Raw genomic sequence first — 17,192 nt, 5'->3', positions numbered from 1 at the left:
ACACAAAACTGCTCGGCACATGACCTTAGGTCTTAAAATCCTCACAGCCGCTCATCGCCAGACTGATCATTTCTCCCGGAGACTCAAGCTAACACCAGCCTCCTCTAGAAACACTCAGAGAACGGGTCTGCAGCACAGCTGCCTGTGAGAGCTGAGCTCATTCCAGACCCCACTCTAGTCTCAACCTAACATACTCACTTCTTGAAATTAAACAATTCTTGTTTAGGTTTGTAATAATGTTATTTTTTGCATTCTTTCCAGTTTACATTTTGCTTCTTGATTTCCCAAGATGTTTCCTTCCTTTTTAATAAAAAAATACACAAAATTATAACAATACAAACGCAGGATATAAAATATGAAGTACAATACAGTCTCCATTTAGCCATGACCTATTCTTGCCTCTAATTCTACTCTCCTACCCAGAGGTTAATTTGGTGCATAGAATTCCAATCTTTAAATACCTGTGTTAACACACACACACACACACACACACACACACACACACACACACACATTCTCTCATTCAACAAATGTTTGTTTAGCATGTACTCTGTCCCAATCACTTTCTGGGAAATGTTAAGATACAGAAATGAATAAAATTTTTATAAGAAAAAAAAAAGAACCTCGGCCATAATGGATTTCATTTTTAAGTGGGAAAAGACACTATCCCTCCCCTCAAAGGAAAATAAACTGCAAATGTTACATAGGGGATAAAAGCCAGAAGGGGAAAAAAGGCTTGACTCCAAATTCCAAGGTAAATGCAACACTTAAATATCCAAAAGTACACTTACCTTTAGTAAGTGAAAAAGTATGACCCCCCTCCATGTTCTCCATCATCCAACTCACATAAACTATAGGAAACATACAATTCCTGTACTATAGGAATAAATTTCCATAAAGTTTGCTCACAGACAACAACCCTCAAAACGATCCTTATAATTAATGTGCTAACTAAGTATGGAGGCACCTGGATGGCTCCACTGGCTAAACATCCAACTCTTGGTGTCGGCTCAGGGCATGATCCTAGGGTCATGGGATAGAGCCTCCTGTTGAGCTCTACACTGAGCATGGAGCCTGCTTGAGAATCCCTCCCGTTCTCCCTCCCCCGCTTCTCTGCCCCCAGCCCTGCTCAAGTGCCCACTCTCTCCTTCTCATAAATAATAATAATAATAATTTTTAAAAAACAACTAAATACATGAAAATGTGACTAGAAGAAAAATCAAGCACCAAGGCCGTAATATCAATAATATGCATGGATAATTATATACAAATTGTTACCACATCTAACACACATAAAAATTCTTAAGGAAGCCACGTTCAGAAGCAGCTTCAACATCAGCATGAGGCATTTTGCTGCTTGTTTGGAAACCACAAATTAGTGCAAATAAATAATAACAATGTATCTGTCCCTAAATAACAGCGCACCCTGACCACAGAATACAGGATAAAAAAATAACATTACACAAATGCATGTATACCAGATCAACACTACAGATAAGAACAGCTTCAGGTCATTTGCCTCTGAACAGACTTAGACAGGCATAAGAGAAAAAACCAGCTCATATACAAAACTGGTATTCAGAACATGGCTTTACATAAGTAAAAATAGAGAACACTACTACAAAGTTTGGGTGAAACATTTAAAGAATCACAGAGACCATTTATTTAACAAGTTTTGCTTGAAAAACTGAAATGTTCTGAATGGAGGTTAAAAGACAATGCTTCTGAAGATACACGGACTGAAATATTTATATATTTCAACATAAAAAAACAGGATGGGCACCTAGGTGGCTCAGTCGGTTGAACATCCAATTTTGGCTCAGGTCATGATCTCACAGTTCATGAGTTCAGGCCCCAAGTGGAGCTTGCTGCTCTCAGTGCAAAGCCTGCTTCAGCTCCTCTGTCCCCCCTCTCTCTGTCTCTCCCCTACCTGTGCTTTCTCTCTCTCAAAAATAAATAAAAAACGAAAAACAAACAAAAAAACCAGAATAGACAGTACTTTCCACTTCACTATACACTAACCATGATCACATCAGTACCTCTTAAAAAAATATATTAACATGGATGAACCCTGAAAACCTGATAGGTGAAAGAAATCAGTCACAAAAATCACATAATGTATGATTTATATAAAATGTCCCAAAGAGGCAAATCCACAAGAGAAAATAAATTAGTGGTTGCCTAGAGCTAAGGGAGCTGGAAAGAAAAAAAGGACTGACTACTAATAGGTACAGGGTTACTTTTCAAGGTAAGTTCAAGAATTAGTGGGGATGGTTGTATACTATGAATATACTAAAACCACTGACCTGTACACTTTTAAAGGATAAATTACTTGGTATGTGAATTATATCTTTAAAAACATGAGTCTCACAAAGATAAATCAACTGAGAGTACAATTTTGAAAAAGTGCACAGGCAATTTTATGAAAATTTTAAATCGAGATAAGGAATACAACAATTACCTCCAAATGTCCTCTAGTGCCCCTACGTAATCCCTTCCTCCTACCCCTCCCTAGCCCTAAGCAACCACTGACTGATCTTTCTGTGGTTTGCATTTTCTAGAATTTTATATTTTCTGGAATTTCATTTAAAGGGGATATTGTATGTACTCTGGTTTCTTTTAGATCAATTATTTTGACATTCATCCATATTTTTCCATGTATCAATAGTTTATGCTCCGTAGTATTCCGTTACACGGTTACCACAATTTGTCTATCCATCTACCTGTTGATAGACATTAGGATTGTTTCTAATTTTTAGCTACCAGAAATAAAGTCACTATGAATATCTGTATACATACTTTTATATGCAGATAGATCTTTTTTTTTAATCAGCTAGTGTGTTTTCTAAAGTGACTGTACCATTTCTGTATCAACTTCAATTGTTCCACAGCCTCGCTGACACTTAGTATGGGGAGTCTTTCAAATTTTAGCCATCCTGATGGTTGTACAGTATTACACTATGCTTTTAACTTGCATTTCCCTAATGATTAATGATGTTAAACATTTTTCTGTATGTTTATTTGCCATATGTACATCTTTTGGGGGGAAGCAGATTGTTCAAATCTTTTGCCACTTTCAAAAAATTGGTTGTTTTCTTATTATTTCATTTTAAGAGTTCTTTATATAGTCTGGATACAAGTCCTTTATGAAATAAACAATCTGAAAATATTTTCTCCCAGACTGTGGCTTGTCTTTTCATTCTTCTGAAGAAGAGTAGAAGTTTTTAATTTTGATGAAGTCCACTTTATGGGTTATACTCCTCTTTTATGGATCATACTTTTGGGGTCATATCTAAACAATCTTTGCCTAACCCAAGGCCATAAAGATTTTCTATGTTTTCATCTTCAAGTTATCAAAAGTTTTACATTTAGGTCCACTATCCATCTTGAGCTAATTTTTGTATATGGTTTAAAGTATGTATCTAGGGGCACCTTAGTGGCTCAGTGACTTAAATGTCTGAATCTTGATCTCAGCTCAGGTTAGGCTATCACAGTTCTTGAGTTCAAACCCCGCATCAGGCTCTGCACTGATGACATGAAGCCTGCTTGGAATTGTCTCTCCTTCTCTCTCCCCTTCCCCCACTTATGTGTTCACTCTCTTTCAAAATAAATAAACTTTAATAAAGTATGTATCTAAGCTCATATTTGTGTACTGTGACTATCCAAATGTTTCAGTACCATTTATTCATTTTTTTATTTTTATTTTTTACTTGAGAGAGAGAGAGCGCATGAGTGGGGAAGAGGGGTAGAGGGGAGGAGGGGAAAGGGGCAGGAAGAGGTGGGGGGGAGAGGGAGAGCGAGAGCAAGAATCCTAAGCAGGCTGCACCCTCAGCACAGTGCTCAAAACAGAATTCGATCCCACAACCCAGGGATTATAACATGAGCTGAAATCAAGAGTTGGATTCTCCGGGACCAGAGAAGGCTCCAAAAAGCCAAAACAATTCTGAAAAAGAAAACCAAACCTGGAGGCATCAAAACTCTGGACTTCAAGCTATATTACAAAGTTGTAATCATCAAGATAATATGGTACCAGCACAAAAACAGACCCTTAGATCAATAGAACAGAACAGAGAACCCGGAAATGGACCCACAAATATATGGCCAACTACTCTTTGACGAAACAGAAAAGAATATCCAATGGAAGAACGTCTCTTCAGCAAATGGTGGTGGAAAAACTGGACAGTGACATGCAGGAGAATGAATCTGGACCACTTTCTTACACCATACACAAAAAATAAACTCAAATGATCTAAACCTAAAGACAAGAAGCCATCAAAATCCTACAGGAGAAAACAGGCAACAACCTCTTTGACTTTGGCTGCAGCAGCAACTTCTTACGTGACATGTCTCCAGAGACAGGGGAAATAAAAAGCAAAAATGAACTATTCCTTTAAAAAATATTTTTTAAACATTTATTCATTTTTTGAGAGACACAGAGAGACATACAAGTGGGGGAAGGACAGAGAGGGAGACACAGAATCCAAAGCAGGCTCCAGGCTCTGAGCTGTCAGCAGAGAACCAGGTACAGGACTCGAACTCACAAACAGTAATATCATGACCTGAGCCGAAGTCAGATGTTTAACCAACTAAGTCACCCAGGAGCCCCAATAACGAACTATTCCTTATAAAGATAAAAAGCTTCTGCACAGCAAAGAAAAATAATCAGCAAAACTAAAAGGCAACCAATGGAATGGGAGAAGATATTTGCAAATGATACATTAAGAACTTCTCAAACTCAACACCCAATAAACAAATAATTGAGTGAAGAAATGGGCAAAAGACATGAACAGACACTTTTCCAAAGAAGATATCCAGATGGCTAACAAACACATAAAAAAAAAAGCTCAACATCACTCATCATCAGGGAAATAACATATCAAAACCACAATGAGATACCATGTTACAGAACAGCTAAAGTTAACAACTCAGACAACAAGAGATGTTGGCATGGATGCAGAGAAAGAGGAACCCTTTTGCACTGCTGGTGGGAATGCAAACTGGTGCAGCCACTCTGGAAAACAGTGTGGAGATACCTCAAAAAGTTAAAAATAGATGGGGGTGGCTCAGTCAGTTAAGTGTCTGACTTTGGCTCTGGTCATGATCTCAGTTTATAGGCTCAAGCCCCGCGATGGGCTCTGTGCTGATAGCTCAGAGCCTAGAGCCTGCTTCAGATTCTGTGTCTCCCTCTCTCTGCCCTCCCCTGCTTGCATGCTCTTTCTCAAAAATAAGCAAATATTAAAAATATATTTTTTAAAGTTAAAAACAGAACTACCCTATGACCCAGCAATTGCACTACTAGGCATTTATCCAAAGGATAAAGGAAGGCTGTTTTGAGGGGGCTCATGCACTCCAACGTTTATAGTAGCACTATCAACGATAGCTAAAGTATGGAAAGAGCCCAAATGTCCACTGACTGATGGGATAAAAAAGATGTGATATGTGTGTATAATGGAATATCACTCGGTGATCAAAAATAATGAAATCTAGCCATCTGCAACAATATGGATGGAACGAGAGGGTATTATACTAAGCAAAATAAGTCAGAGAAAGACAAGTATATGATTTCACTCATGTGGAATTTAAGATACAAAACAGATGAACGTAAGAGAAGCAAAAATAATATAAAAAGAGAGATAAACTATAAGAGATTCTTTTTTTTTTCTTTTTTTAAAGAAATTCTTAAATACAGGGAACAAACAGAGTACTGCAGGGCTACAGAGTGGGAGATGAGCTAAATGGGCAAGGGGCATTAAGGAGGACACCTGTTGGGATGAGCACTGAGCACATATAAGTGATGAATCACGAAATTCTATTCCTGAAACCATATTACACTATATATAAAAGCCTATCCTTTTTCTCCTGAATTGCCTTTGTACCTTTGTCAAAATCAGCTGTCCATAGTGTATGTCTGTTTCTAGACTCTGGATATTCTGTTCTTTTAATCTATCTGTCTTCATGACAATATTACAGTCTTGATTACTGTTAGCTTTATAGGAAGTTTTGAAATCAGCTAGTATTGGTCTTCCAACTTTTTTCTTCCTTTTCAAAGAAATTTTAGCTAGTCTACATATTTTGCATTTCCAGGTGAATTTTAGAATCTGCTTGTCTTTTTAATGTTTATTTTTGAAAGAGACAGACAGAGCATGAGCAGAGAAGGGGCAGAGAGAGGAAGACACAGAATCCAAAGCAGGCTCCCAGGCCCTGAGCTGTCAGCACAGAGCCCAATGCAGGGCTTGAAACTACAAGCTGTGAGATCATGACCTAGGCTGAAGTCGGACACTTACCTTACTGAACCAGCCAGGCGTACCTTTGCTTGTCAATTTCTATAAAAAAGCTGACTAGGACCTTCAGTAGAATTATACTGAATTATAAATGACATCCTAACAATATTAAGTTAATCTATGAGTGTGTCCTATTTCTCCATTTTTTTTTAGGTGTGCTTCAATGTCTTTAAGTAACATTTTATAGTTCTCCATGTTCAGATCTTAGACATCTTTCTGAAACTTAAAATATTTCATATTTGTATACTATTATAAATTAACTTCAATTACCAAGGTTGCTAATGTAAAAATACATTTGATTTTTGTTTTTCTTATATCCTGCAAACTTGCTGAATTCATTAACTCTAACAAGAGCTTTCTTATAGATTCCACCAGGTTTTCAACATAAAAGACCATGTCATTAGGCAATTTTATGTCTTCCTTTCCAATGTGGATGCCATTTCTCTCTCTCTCTCTCTCTCTCTCTCTCTATCTAACCTTATTACATGGGCTAGAACCTCCAAAACCATGTTGAACACAAGTGATGAGGGAAGACATCCCAGTCTTGTTCCTGATCTTAGCTAGAAAACAGTTTCATCGTTAATTATGATGTTAGTTACAGGATTTTATTAGATGTTCTTTGTCAGATTAAGGAGATTACCATCTATTTTAGTTTGCTGAGAGTTTTTATAAAAAATTAATGTTAGCAAGCACCTGGGTGGCTCAGTTGGTTGAGTGTCCAACTTTTGATTTCAGCTCAGGTCATGATCTCACAGTTAATGGACTCAAGTCCTGTGTTGGGCTCCACCCTGATGGTGCAGAGCCCACTTGGGTTTCTCTCTCTCTTCTCTCTCTCTGCCCTCCTTTGCTCAGGCACTCAATTTCTCTCAAAATAAATAAACATTTTTAAAAAATGAGTGTTAGATTTTGTCAAATGCTTTATGTGCATCCATTAAGATGACTTTATGATTTTTACTTTGTAGTGTTATGGTGAATTATGTTGATTTTCAAGTGTTGAATTAACATTCAAATTATGAACTAACCTTGGATTCCTGAAATAAATACCATTCGCGTATGATGTCTAATTCTTCTTATATAGTGTTGGGTTCTATTTGCTAAAATTTTGTTTAAAATTTCGACATCTATGTTCATGAGGAGAAATGTCCATAGTTTCCCCTGATTCTTGGTTTTTAGATATTAGAAACCTGAACCAGATCTTCACCCTGAAAAAGGTAGTAGCTGTTATTAGCAAGTAGGCAAAGAAGTATAGGGATCACATTTACCATAGAAATAAAGCTTCTTAGAAGTATATGGAAGGTTGAATAAAATTACTGGAAACTTAAAAGCTAAAAGGACAATTTAAAAGACCTATACTTTAAAAGTTCTGTCTCCAAGAAACATGTTTATTTAATAAATTAAGGAAACATTAGAATAGTGTTTTTTTGTGTGTGTTTTAAAGAATAATAAACAGGGTGTCTGGGTGGCTCAGCTGGTTAAGCATGAACTGTTGATTTCAGCTCAGGTCATGATCTCATGTTAGTGGGATCAAGCCCAGTGCCAGGCTCTGCACTGATAGCTCAGAGCCTGCTTAGGATTCTCTCTCTCCCTCTCTCTCTGCCCCTCCCCAACTTGTGCTCTCCCGCATGCATACTTTCTCAAAAATAAACATTAAAAAAATAATAATAAACTTTAGAATAATTACGAGGAGAAGATACTGAAAGAAAAGTAAAAAAAAAAATGTGCTCAACCTCAAATCAATTCAAGCATATGTGGAATATAAGGCTTAAAAGTAAATGGAAATTGGGGCACCTGGGTGTCTCTGCTGAGCATCCAACTCTTGGGTTTTGGCTCAGGTCATTATCTCACGGTTCATGGGATTGAGCCCCACATTGGGCTCTTTGCTGACAGCATGGAGCCTGCTTGAGAATTCTCTCTCTCTCAAAATAAATAAATAAACTTTAAAAAATAGTAAATGCAAATTCAGAGGTTTGTAATATACTAGCTGGGAAAGATAAGGGCCTTCAAAAAGAAATCTCAAGACTATGGCTGCAACCACGACAAATTCCTATATTTTACTAAAACATAAAATTCAAAGGCTATTCACAAAGAAAATTATGATGTACAGTCCCCTATCCCCCCAGTAATATAAATGCTGTGTCATAAATAATCTCTGGAAAGGCACCCCAAAGGACTTTAAATTTGCAGGCTATGGACTCTGGGCAACTGTATACACTGAACAGAAAACTGGCAAGGCTGACACCAAGAGTATTTTATTTTACCCTTCTTCCTTCAGTTACCATGAAGTGTGTAGTTTCTGCTTGACAACAGTGTTATGGGTGTGAACTGGATAAGCAGTAAGTTACTGAAACAGTTATTTCTTGAACAACTGCTGAAAAGCTCAGGAGTTTTACTTGACATTTCCAAACCGACTGGATGTGAAGCAGGTACATGAAACAAGCTCTTTTATGTCTTCACACTAAAAAGTGAGACACATGGAAAGATCTGGTTGAATTAATTCAAACTTTAAGAGTTAATCCAGGTTGCAACTGCTCACAAAACCCACGTTCTACCAGGCATCTGAGTGCAAGCCCTCTGGCCGAGACTGAGAAGAGCAAACTGGGAAAAGATGATTAACCTGGGAAGGATGGCTTAAAATCTTTACTTCTTTTTACTACACTTACTCATTTAAAACTGCCATTTTTATAGGTCAAAAATAGAATACTGACAATTTTATTTAGTTCAATGTAATTTAATTCTAGGCTGTTTTTTATGATCTCAGAGCCTTCGCCACAGGTCCTGAGAGCACACACAAAGAGCACATGTTAGTACTGGAGAGTCTTTCTTCATGGAGGTAAAAAGCAAAGCTTCTCTCACAGAATACTGATCTTCGCCACCCGCTGTCATAGTCACTACTCCCACACCACTGCTCATTTCAGGCTTAAATTACTAAACCTAAAAGTGAGGAGGGAAGAATCAGATCTCTCATTTCCATCTCTGACCTCTTCATTCATCCCTCATTCTTCCTCTCTACCAGAAGAGCGATGTATCCTACTGGTGAGTGGCAAGAGCCTAATACTGGCTGATTCATATTTCTCAAGTGGATGGAGCTGACATGACAGGATGCACACAAATGCAAAAGAAATGGTTCTGAGTATGAATGCCTGTTCTGCAACCTCTAATTCTTAGGTGAGTCATCTATGTAGACTAAGGAAGCCAACTTGGCCAGAGATCAATTATGTTCTCCAATATGGCTAAATAAAACTCAATTTTTATTTCCATCTGTCTGGCTTCTGTGGTTTATTTCTCAATGCATTCTAGACTCAGAGGTGGAAGGAAGAGATACAATCAAGGATCAACCATCACATTTAACCAGAATGTTTAACACAGGATAACAGTTTAATAAATACATCGTAGATGTGAAACAATATAAACTCAAAATATATAATTAACCACAAAGAGACAAAAAAGGTGTTTGACATAATCCTAAATAAATTTTAAAAAGCATAAATACAATATGGTACATTCTGTGAATGCCTCTGAAAACAGTTATAAAGCATGCATGTGAAAAATATAAGATATTATGCAAAGAAATAAAGCTAAAATAAGGTAATGAGAATACAGGAGACTTATTTTTTTTTAATCTTCTTAATGTTATTATAGTATCGTTCGGTGTCTATGCCTTAGATAAAACCTGAAAGTAAATGTATGGAAAAAAGGGACTCTCAGAAGAATGGCACTCCAGATGTTTTTTAATACCTTTTAATTATCATTATAATGTTACATCATGTACCAAAAGAAATTTTATTCAAATAAATATAAATCAGAATTTGCGGAGCACCCCACCCTACCCTCTGGGCATACCTGGAGTTCTGTTTCCAGGACGCCATGTACCTGATTTTCTGCTAATCCCAGGCAGCAGCCACAGGTACTCTTGCACTGAAGTGATCATTTAGGTAAACGGAGACTCTCAGATCAGATGTCTCACTGGTACCAGGTCATGGTCAGAGGCTTTCAAGTAATCCATGAAACCCTCACGTAACCATGGGCTCAGTTCCCCAGGTTACCACCAGGAACCTCAGTCCAGCAACGTCCTTCCACTCTACAAACTGCTAGCAACGTTTTTAGATTCATTCTCCACTGACCCTCATCAATACTCAAACAAAGCTCCCATTTAACTGGCAACCCTCCTCCCCGCCTCACTCCATCTTCACCTTCTCTCCATCTCCTCAGCTATTAGTAAATGCTAATTCTGGAAAACAACCTCGTCCTTCTTTGTGCAAGCAACTCTTGCTGGAAAAAAAACAGAACAAAACTGAGCATAAGCGTTTGCTGAAATTACCAACTCAACTCTGGAAAGGGAAAAAAACTTTGGTTTCTATTTATAATTTTCTACACCTTTTATCCAGGGACAAGAGTATAAAACTTTAAAACAATTTATGAATACAATTTTGAGATAGTTTTTCTCACCTCATTGCTTATACCGATCTACCCTATATTTTAACTTCTCCAAGAAGGAATTTTACCTTTTCCATGAAGTTTCAATAATGGCTAAAATGTACTAAAACCCACTACACGGCAGGCACGCTGGCCTGCACATCTAGCATGTATTAATTCACTGGATCCCTACGAGGTAGATGTTTTCCTCAATTTACAGGTGAAGAAACTGAGGCACGCACAGAGAGAGTCTAAGTAATTTTGTCCAAGTTACAGAGCAGGTAAGTACTCAACCCATGATTTGAACTGGGGCAACCTTGTTCCGGGTACACTGCTGTGTCACTTGACCTTTCCTAGAGACAGCAGCCCACCACTCTCCCTTCTCCTGTGTTTGTCGCACAAACCCCACAACAAGCTTAGCACACTCTCTGCACACTCTTTATTTTCTTATTTGCTTCATATGTGTCTGTACTTGTTCCCCAACTGAATTACAAGTTCCTTGACGGCAAGGCCCCTACTTCCAGCAGAGGGCTGTGTATACAATATTCAATACACACTTTTTAGCTGATTGATTTAAATCCCTGGCATTTCTATAATATTATAAAGAGAGATTTTTTTCTATCTTTTAAATTCAAAAAGGAGAAAACTGATGTATTTCAAGCATGATGAATATTCAAGTTCTACAGAGGGAAAACCAGGCACGATCCTGCCCTTGCTACCACGCTAATGAAGCAACCGGCTATGACTCAGCAAAATTACTTCCACACCTGAAGGACAGCTCATGCCATCAAGGACAGATTTAGCATTACTAAAGTTAGGAAACTGACTACCTATATTTATTTTTCTTCTGAATGCATCTCCTCCTGGTGAGTCATATCTATAAAACTGACAGACCCAAGTTTTTCCACTTCCTAAGAGAACTAACATTTAGAGAAAATCAGCTGAAGCTTCCTCAGCATATGCATAATCAGCAAGTGACAATGTGTGTTATCAGGAATAGCACACACAGGGAAAAACATACTAAAATCAGAAAAGTTTCCAGGCCTGGCAAGCATACTAGCTTTTAAATAATGTTTAGTCCATCAAAATAAGAAAATAAAAATGGGAGTTCAAAGACATGAAATATCTTAAAGCACACTCTAATCAGCCCATGTACTAAGGGACTGCAGAGTTAACCAAAATCCTTAAGACTGGATACTAAGAAGTACACAGACCATAAGTAAAAGACAATACCGTTGGTGAAGCAGGACTTTTACTCGAACACTCCGTCAAGTTTCTTGACTGTAATTCTACAACATAAAAATCTGAAGGGGGGGGGGGTTCAGCTCTTAAGATAATTTTCAGAGGATAAAGAAGAGAAGCTTAGGGTTTTATGGGTTTATTGAACACCAATTTCCCAACACACTGCTAACAGTTTTAAATTACACACAAATAAATATTAAAAGTTGTGCTAGCTCTCTAATGTAGCCGAGTTATCTCTGGAAAAGGCTAATGTGATCCTGAAACACACAAAAAATTCAACTTTTTTTCTTTTAGCATCTGTTAGCCTTCTACAGCCAACCAAGTAGTGTGGCAAAAGAAGCAAAAGCAAACCAGTGTTTCCTGTAGGCTGACACCGATGGTCTGTCCCTTATGGACTATATCGCTAAATGATTACAAACAAAGAGCATTTAACACCACTTACCTATACACTTAAAAATGGTTAAAATTATCAAAGGCAAACAAACAAGGAATTTTAAGTCAATGAATAAAATGAAAAAGAAAATTTCTCTGAATTTAGCCTAAAAATGGTATTCTAAGATGCAGACTAATCTTTATTTTCAAATCATAGTTGAATTGTTTTCCCCCAAAATATGGATACTACATTATATAAAGAACTGGAAATTAATTATAGGCCCCATCTTGAGATCTGGAAGGCAAGTAAATACAGTTTTCTTCATCTGGCCCCTAACTCCAATCACACAAACCACCATGCTCCTTAGAGGCAACCTCTACAAAGCAGTACCTCTGTGCACAGTTGAAGACTGTGCGTCATTGTGACTTCAATTACAACTCATTCTGCCTGCTCTTTACTTGGCTGTCACATCCTCAAAACAAAGTACACAGCACTGTTGTCTCACAAACACCACAGTCTTGTTTCTCACACCATACACACAATTCAGGAAATAGAAAACTGAATTGAAAACACCACCAGGTTTAAAAGAGCACAGATCAAGGAGGTTACTCTCTCTTAATCAAGGATTTATCAAAAGTAACATGCCAAAGGCCCAACTACTAAAATCACATCTTCCTGAGGGCTACTCTTGCCCACATTTTTCTTATAGATTCTGAAGTTTTGCTGCACTGGAAAGTGAAAATCTGTCATGATTTTAACACCCACCCACTCCCTACAGAATCCCTACAGCCAAAGGAAAACTTACCTCTGCAAAATGTGTTGACGTGCTATTGTCTATCCGGCTGCCACCACCACCTAAAAAACTGAAGAGAAAAAGGAATGAGTGCCGGTTCTATTCCTAGGAACAAGCTTCCCTCCCAGAAGCTAAATATAGAATGGCACAATGAGAACAAAGCTCAATAAGGAAAAATAACTCATCCCAACGTGACACCTACGAAGGAAATTATGAAGAACTGGCATGTGGATTAATCTATGAAAAACATTTTAACAAACTACAAAATCAAGCATAAATCAAGCGAAAAATTGGAAAGAGGGGCCACCACAGAATAGGAAGAAGGACCCACGGCCAGCAATGCAATTCAAATTTGACCTAGGCAGAGAAGAAAAACATGTATTCTCAAAGAGGCGAAGAACTAAAACAAGATTCTCAAAACGTTTCACTAAAAAATCATTCAACTACCAGATGAACACAGCATGTGAATCTACTTGGGGATGATTAAATATAGTACTGCCAGGGGTCTGGTATGTTACTTAGCACATTATGAAAGAACTCAAGAAATAGTTTTTCTCCTTCTGACAGTTTTTCCTATTCTTTGATTATCCTATACATCCTTCAGGGCCCATCTCAAATGCTACCTCCTTCATTAAGTCTTTTCTGAACTCACCAAACAAATGAGGATCCTCCGCACCCCTCTGCACTTTGACTTTGATTTTAAATTCTATCATATTATAAATATCCAGTATTTGTCTCATCCATTTCTAACCCTTCCCTCCTTTCCCAAATATAAATTCAGAGGGTGAAGACTGTATTAATACCACAAACATATGTAAAGTGTTTACTGGGTGTCAGACATTATATAGAACCCTCATCATTTTTGGAAACCTGAAATGCTATATCCTATGCTGATAACTTGAAAATAAAAGTTGTTGAGCTAAAATTGAATGTGGAAACAATAAAATAACTACGCCTAAAGATTAGGGAGAAATATTAGATCCCACTGTCCCATGAAATTTGCAAAAAAAAAAAAAAAAAAAAAAGAGAGAGAGAGAGAGAGAGAGAGAGGAAAATGGCTAACATTTGGGGGGGCGGATAGAGAGAATCAGAAGAACTGCTAGATACCACTTTCACTTCAAGAGACACAAGGCTACCAACATATACATACAATCACTCCAATGATACAAGTCCACAAACTACTATAAATAGCTTTCATTTTCAGACCACCAATCCAGTCATTGTGCTCAGCTCGTTCAGGAAGCAAACACACTCTGGTTAGTACAGAACCAAAAGTGAAATAGTAAAGCTAATGCCATTCTCTATGTAGTCATGCTCAGGCCTTATTTGCGAATTAGAAACCATTTAACACTTACATTTATTTCAAAAGTTAAAAACACGTTTGAAAAAAACATTTCAAATGTAGGACAAGCCCAGAAGTACTAATATGTTTATGCTAAATTAAGGAAATAATTCAACTACCACCATCTACCCATTTTATTGCTCAAGCCTAGACAGTTTCCAGGCCTCTTTCCTGCCTTTACTACACAGTTTCAGAGATTCAAATACCCTTGGTAATTAAAGCTGTCAACTATTTTTTACAGTTCTGCTCCCCTTGAAACTCCCTCAACATTCCCTTTCCTTAAAATTCCTCCACAGTTTAAGAGTGAAAGGGCTAGAGGGCACCTGGGTGGCTCAGTCAGTTAAGCAGCTGTCTTCATTCAGCTTAGGTCATGATCTCACAGTTCATGGGTTCGAGCCCTGTGTCAGACTCTGTATTGACAGCTCAGAGCCTGGAGCCTGCTTCTGATTCTGTGTCTCCCTCTCTGTCTCTCAAAAATAAACATTAAAAAAAAAAAGTAAAAGGGCTAATCATAGAGAAGCAACATCTTCTGAGAAATGTTACAAAGCTTAAGAAAACTTACAAGATGCCCCTCTGGTCAATGTCTAGTAGCATCTGGAGCCCATTACCCAGTACTTACACATAAGGACCTCTTCTCTATTAATTTTTACCATCCACTACTGACACTGTAATTGCTAAGTATGCAAATCAGCAAATGTTTAGGAACTTCATAGAAGGGAATACCACATTAGCGCCAGGATGCTGATTCTAAGGAAAAGATTTCTTCAACCATTTAAAACCCTGATCTTTCAGGGGCACCTAGGTGGCTCAGTCCATTAAGACTTTTGGTTTCAGCTCAGGTCATGATCTCATGGTTATGAGATAAAGCCCCACATCTGGTTCAGCACATGGAGCCTACTTGGAGTTCTCTCTCCCTCTCTGCCCCTCCCCTGCTTGTGCACGCATAGGCACACACTCTCTCTCAAAATAAACATTTAAAGACTACATAAACAAAATACTGATCTTTTAAAAGACATAATCTTTACATCTGAGTATTTGCTACCAATAGCACTTGTACAGGACAACCTCTGACCTACAAAGGGACAAGGACAAGAATTAGGTGAAGTGAACGCAGGATCCATAAAATTCACAGTTCCCTGCTAAAAAAAAAAATTGATCCTGCAGTTGATCACCATCTGCACTTATAACCATACTTTTATACAGGGATAAAGAAACCAGGGTTACTACTAAAAAAATTCGGAAAAAAAAATAAGTCCATTAATTGCTTCCCAACAACCCATATGCTCCTTATTTAGCACATGCACCCCATTAAGTGTCTGCAATAAGTATTTGATGCAATTAAAATAGCACAAATAAAGAGCTAACCCAAGTTAGCATGCCATTCACACAAAACTGCTACTTGTGCTGTCATGCTACTCTTACAGGTTTAGAGCTGGTATTATGTTATTTGAAAACAAAGCCATTAGATCGACACATCAGTGTCTGTACCAAACGTGATCTCATGCCATATACTGGCCCAAAACCACCAGTTCATGTATACATATAATTGCCAATCAGTAATCAAGTTACACTAGTAGTACATACTGTAATATGTGTAGTTTTTCCTGGTTGTGGAAGGGACCTTCAACTTTAGCATCTGCCAACAGCAACAGTAAAGGAATTATTTACTTCCATTAAAACCTCCAAAGTCACTCCAAGATGAAAAGAAGCTTCAAATTACAGGTTCTTTTTATCCAGTCAGTATTTCTTCATTTGTCCAACCACTATCTAACCACAGAGCCACAAAAGAACAAACGTGCCATTATGTTTAGCCAAAAACGGCCATCCTATCAATGTGATTCTGTTTATTTTTTATAGTTTTATTCATATTAACCAAGATGTAATATAAAATACTGTCACTCATAAATAGTGCACCTTTTTATAGGTTTTATACCTTTAATAAGACCAATTTCAAGCACCACAAACCCCAATATTAGTATTGCAGTGACAAGGCGGCGTTAAGTCTGACTGCAATAATTTTAGTAACAAGGGACCTAACGGCTCCACCTCCCTAAAAGCCTATTTACCTTGTTAGGTATCTTTGTCAGAAGTGGCTCCCCCGCCCACCAAAGATCTGTTACAGTAATTCCCCTTCAGGCAATAAAGCGGTCACTAAAAACCACCCAATGATCTAAAAGAACACCAAATCTCAGAAAATGAATGAAAACTTACCAGATTTACTGATATGGATACAGAGGCTTCCAAGGAATGCCACCTACACATAATCAGAAGTAGTGCCTCTCATCGGCTCGCATTCCAAATCTTCCCATTTTTATTACCCTTCCCTCTGCCACTTTTCCTCCCTCTTTCTCAGCAGTGTTAAGTTATGAAACAAATTTCTTTCTATTCATACAGTAGATGCTGACAAAATAATTTTGATAAATGAATGCCTGATTTATTCATGAGCTTGTACAATACCTGGAATCATCTGTCACTTCTTCAATAAAGCCTGATTCACATCTGGGACAAATATATTCCTATAAAAGAAAGGAAAAAATAAATAAAAGTCTTTCATTAGAAAGGTAAGTATGTAGTTTCAGGATGATATGCTGTACATACGCTGAGGCTATGAAATGTTACACATACTTGCTGACCAGAGTGTTTTTCTATCGCACTCTGGCAAATACAGAATTCCATAAGAAATGTGCAGAATGGCTTCGTCAGAGGTCCTCCCTGAGAGCTCTTCATTTGGGCTGATTTTTTAAAAAA

General features: G+C 37.7%; 1 protein-coding gene across 3 annotated transcripts in view; it reads right to left on the bottom strand.

Annotated features, from left to right (window-relative positions):
* The window catches only part of RNF115 (ring finger protein 115), an 80,673-nt gene that overhangs the window by 36,965 nt on the left and 26,516 nt on the right, over positions 1-17,192 (bottom strand). For 2 of the 3 annotated variants that reach the window (XM_029946209.1, XM_029946208.1), the window contains exons 3-4: positions 16,902-16,960; positions 13,115-13,172 (exon numbers count right to left, since the gene is read on the bottom strand). In XM_029946209.1, the coding sequence (XP_029802069.1) occupies positions 13,115-13,172; positions 16,902-16,960 (117 nt within the window). Of the gene's footprint in view, positions 1-13,114; positions 13,173-16,028; positions 16,081-16,901; positions 16,961-17,192 lie in introns of all 3 variants that reach the window. The other variant, XM_029946207.1, reaches the window with a different exon arrangement.

This window comes from Suricata suricatta, chromosome 8 (assembly GCF_006229205.1).
Source record: "Suricata suricatta isolate VVHF042 chromosome 8, meerkat_22Aug2017_6uvM2_HiC, whole genome shotgun sequence".
NCBI classification, from domain to species: Eukaryota; Metazoa; Chordata; class Mammalia; order Carnivora; family Herpestidae; genus Suricata; species Suricata suricatta.
Note: the sequence above shows the minus strand (reverse complement) of the source record. Positions and strands in the feature narration are given on the sequence as shown.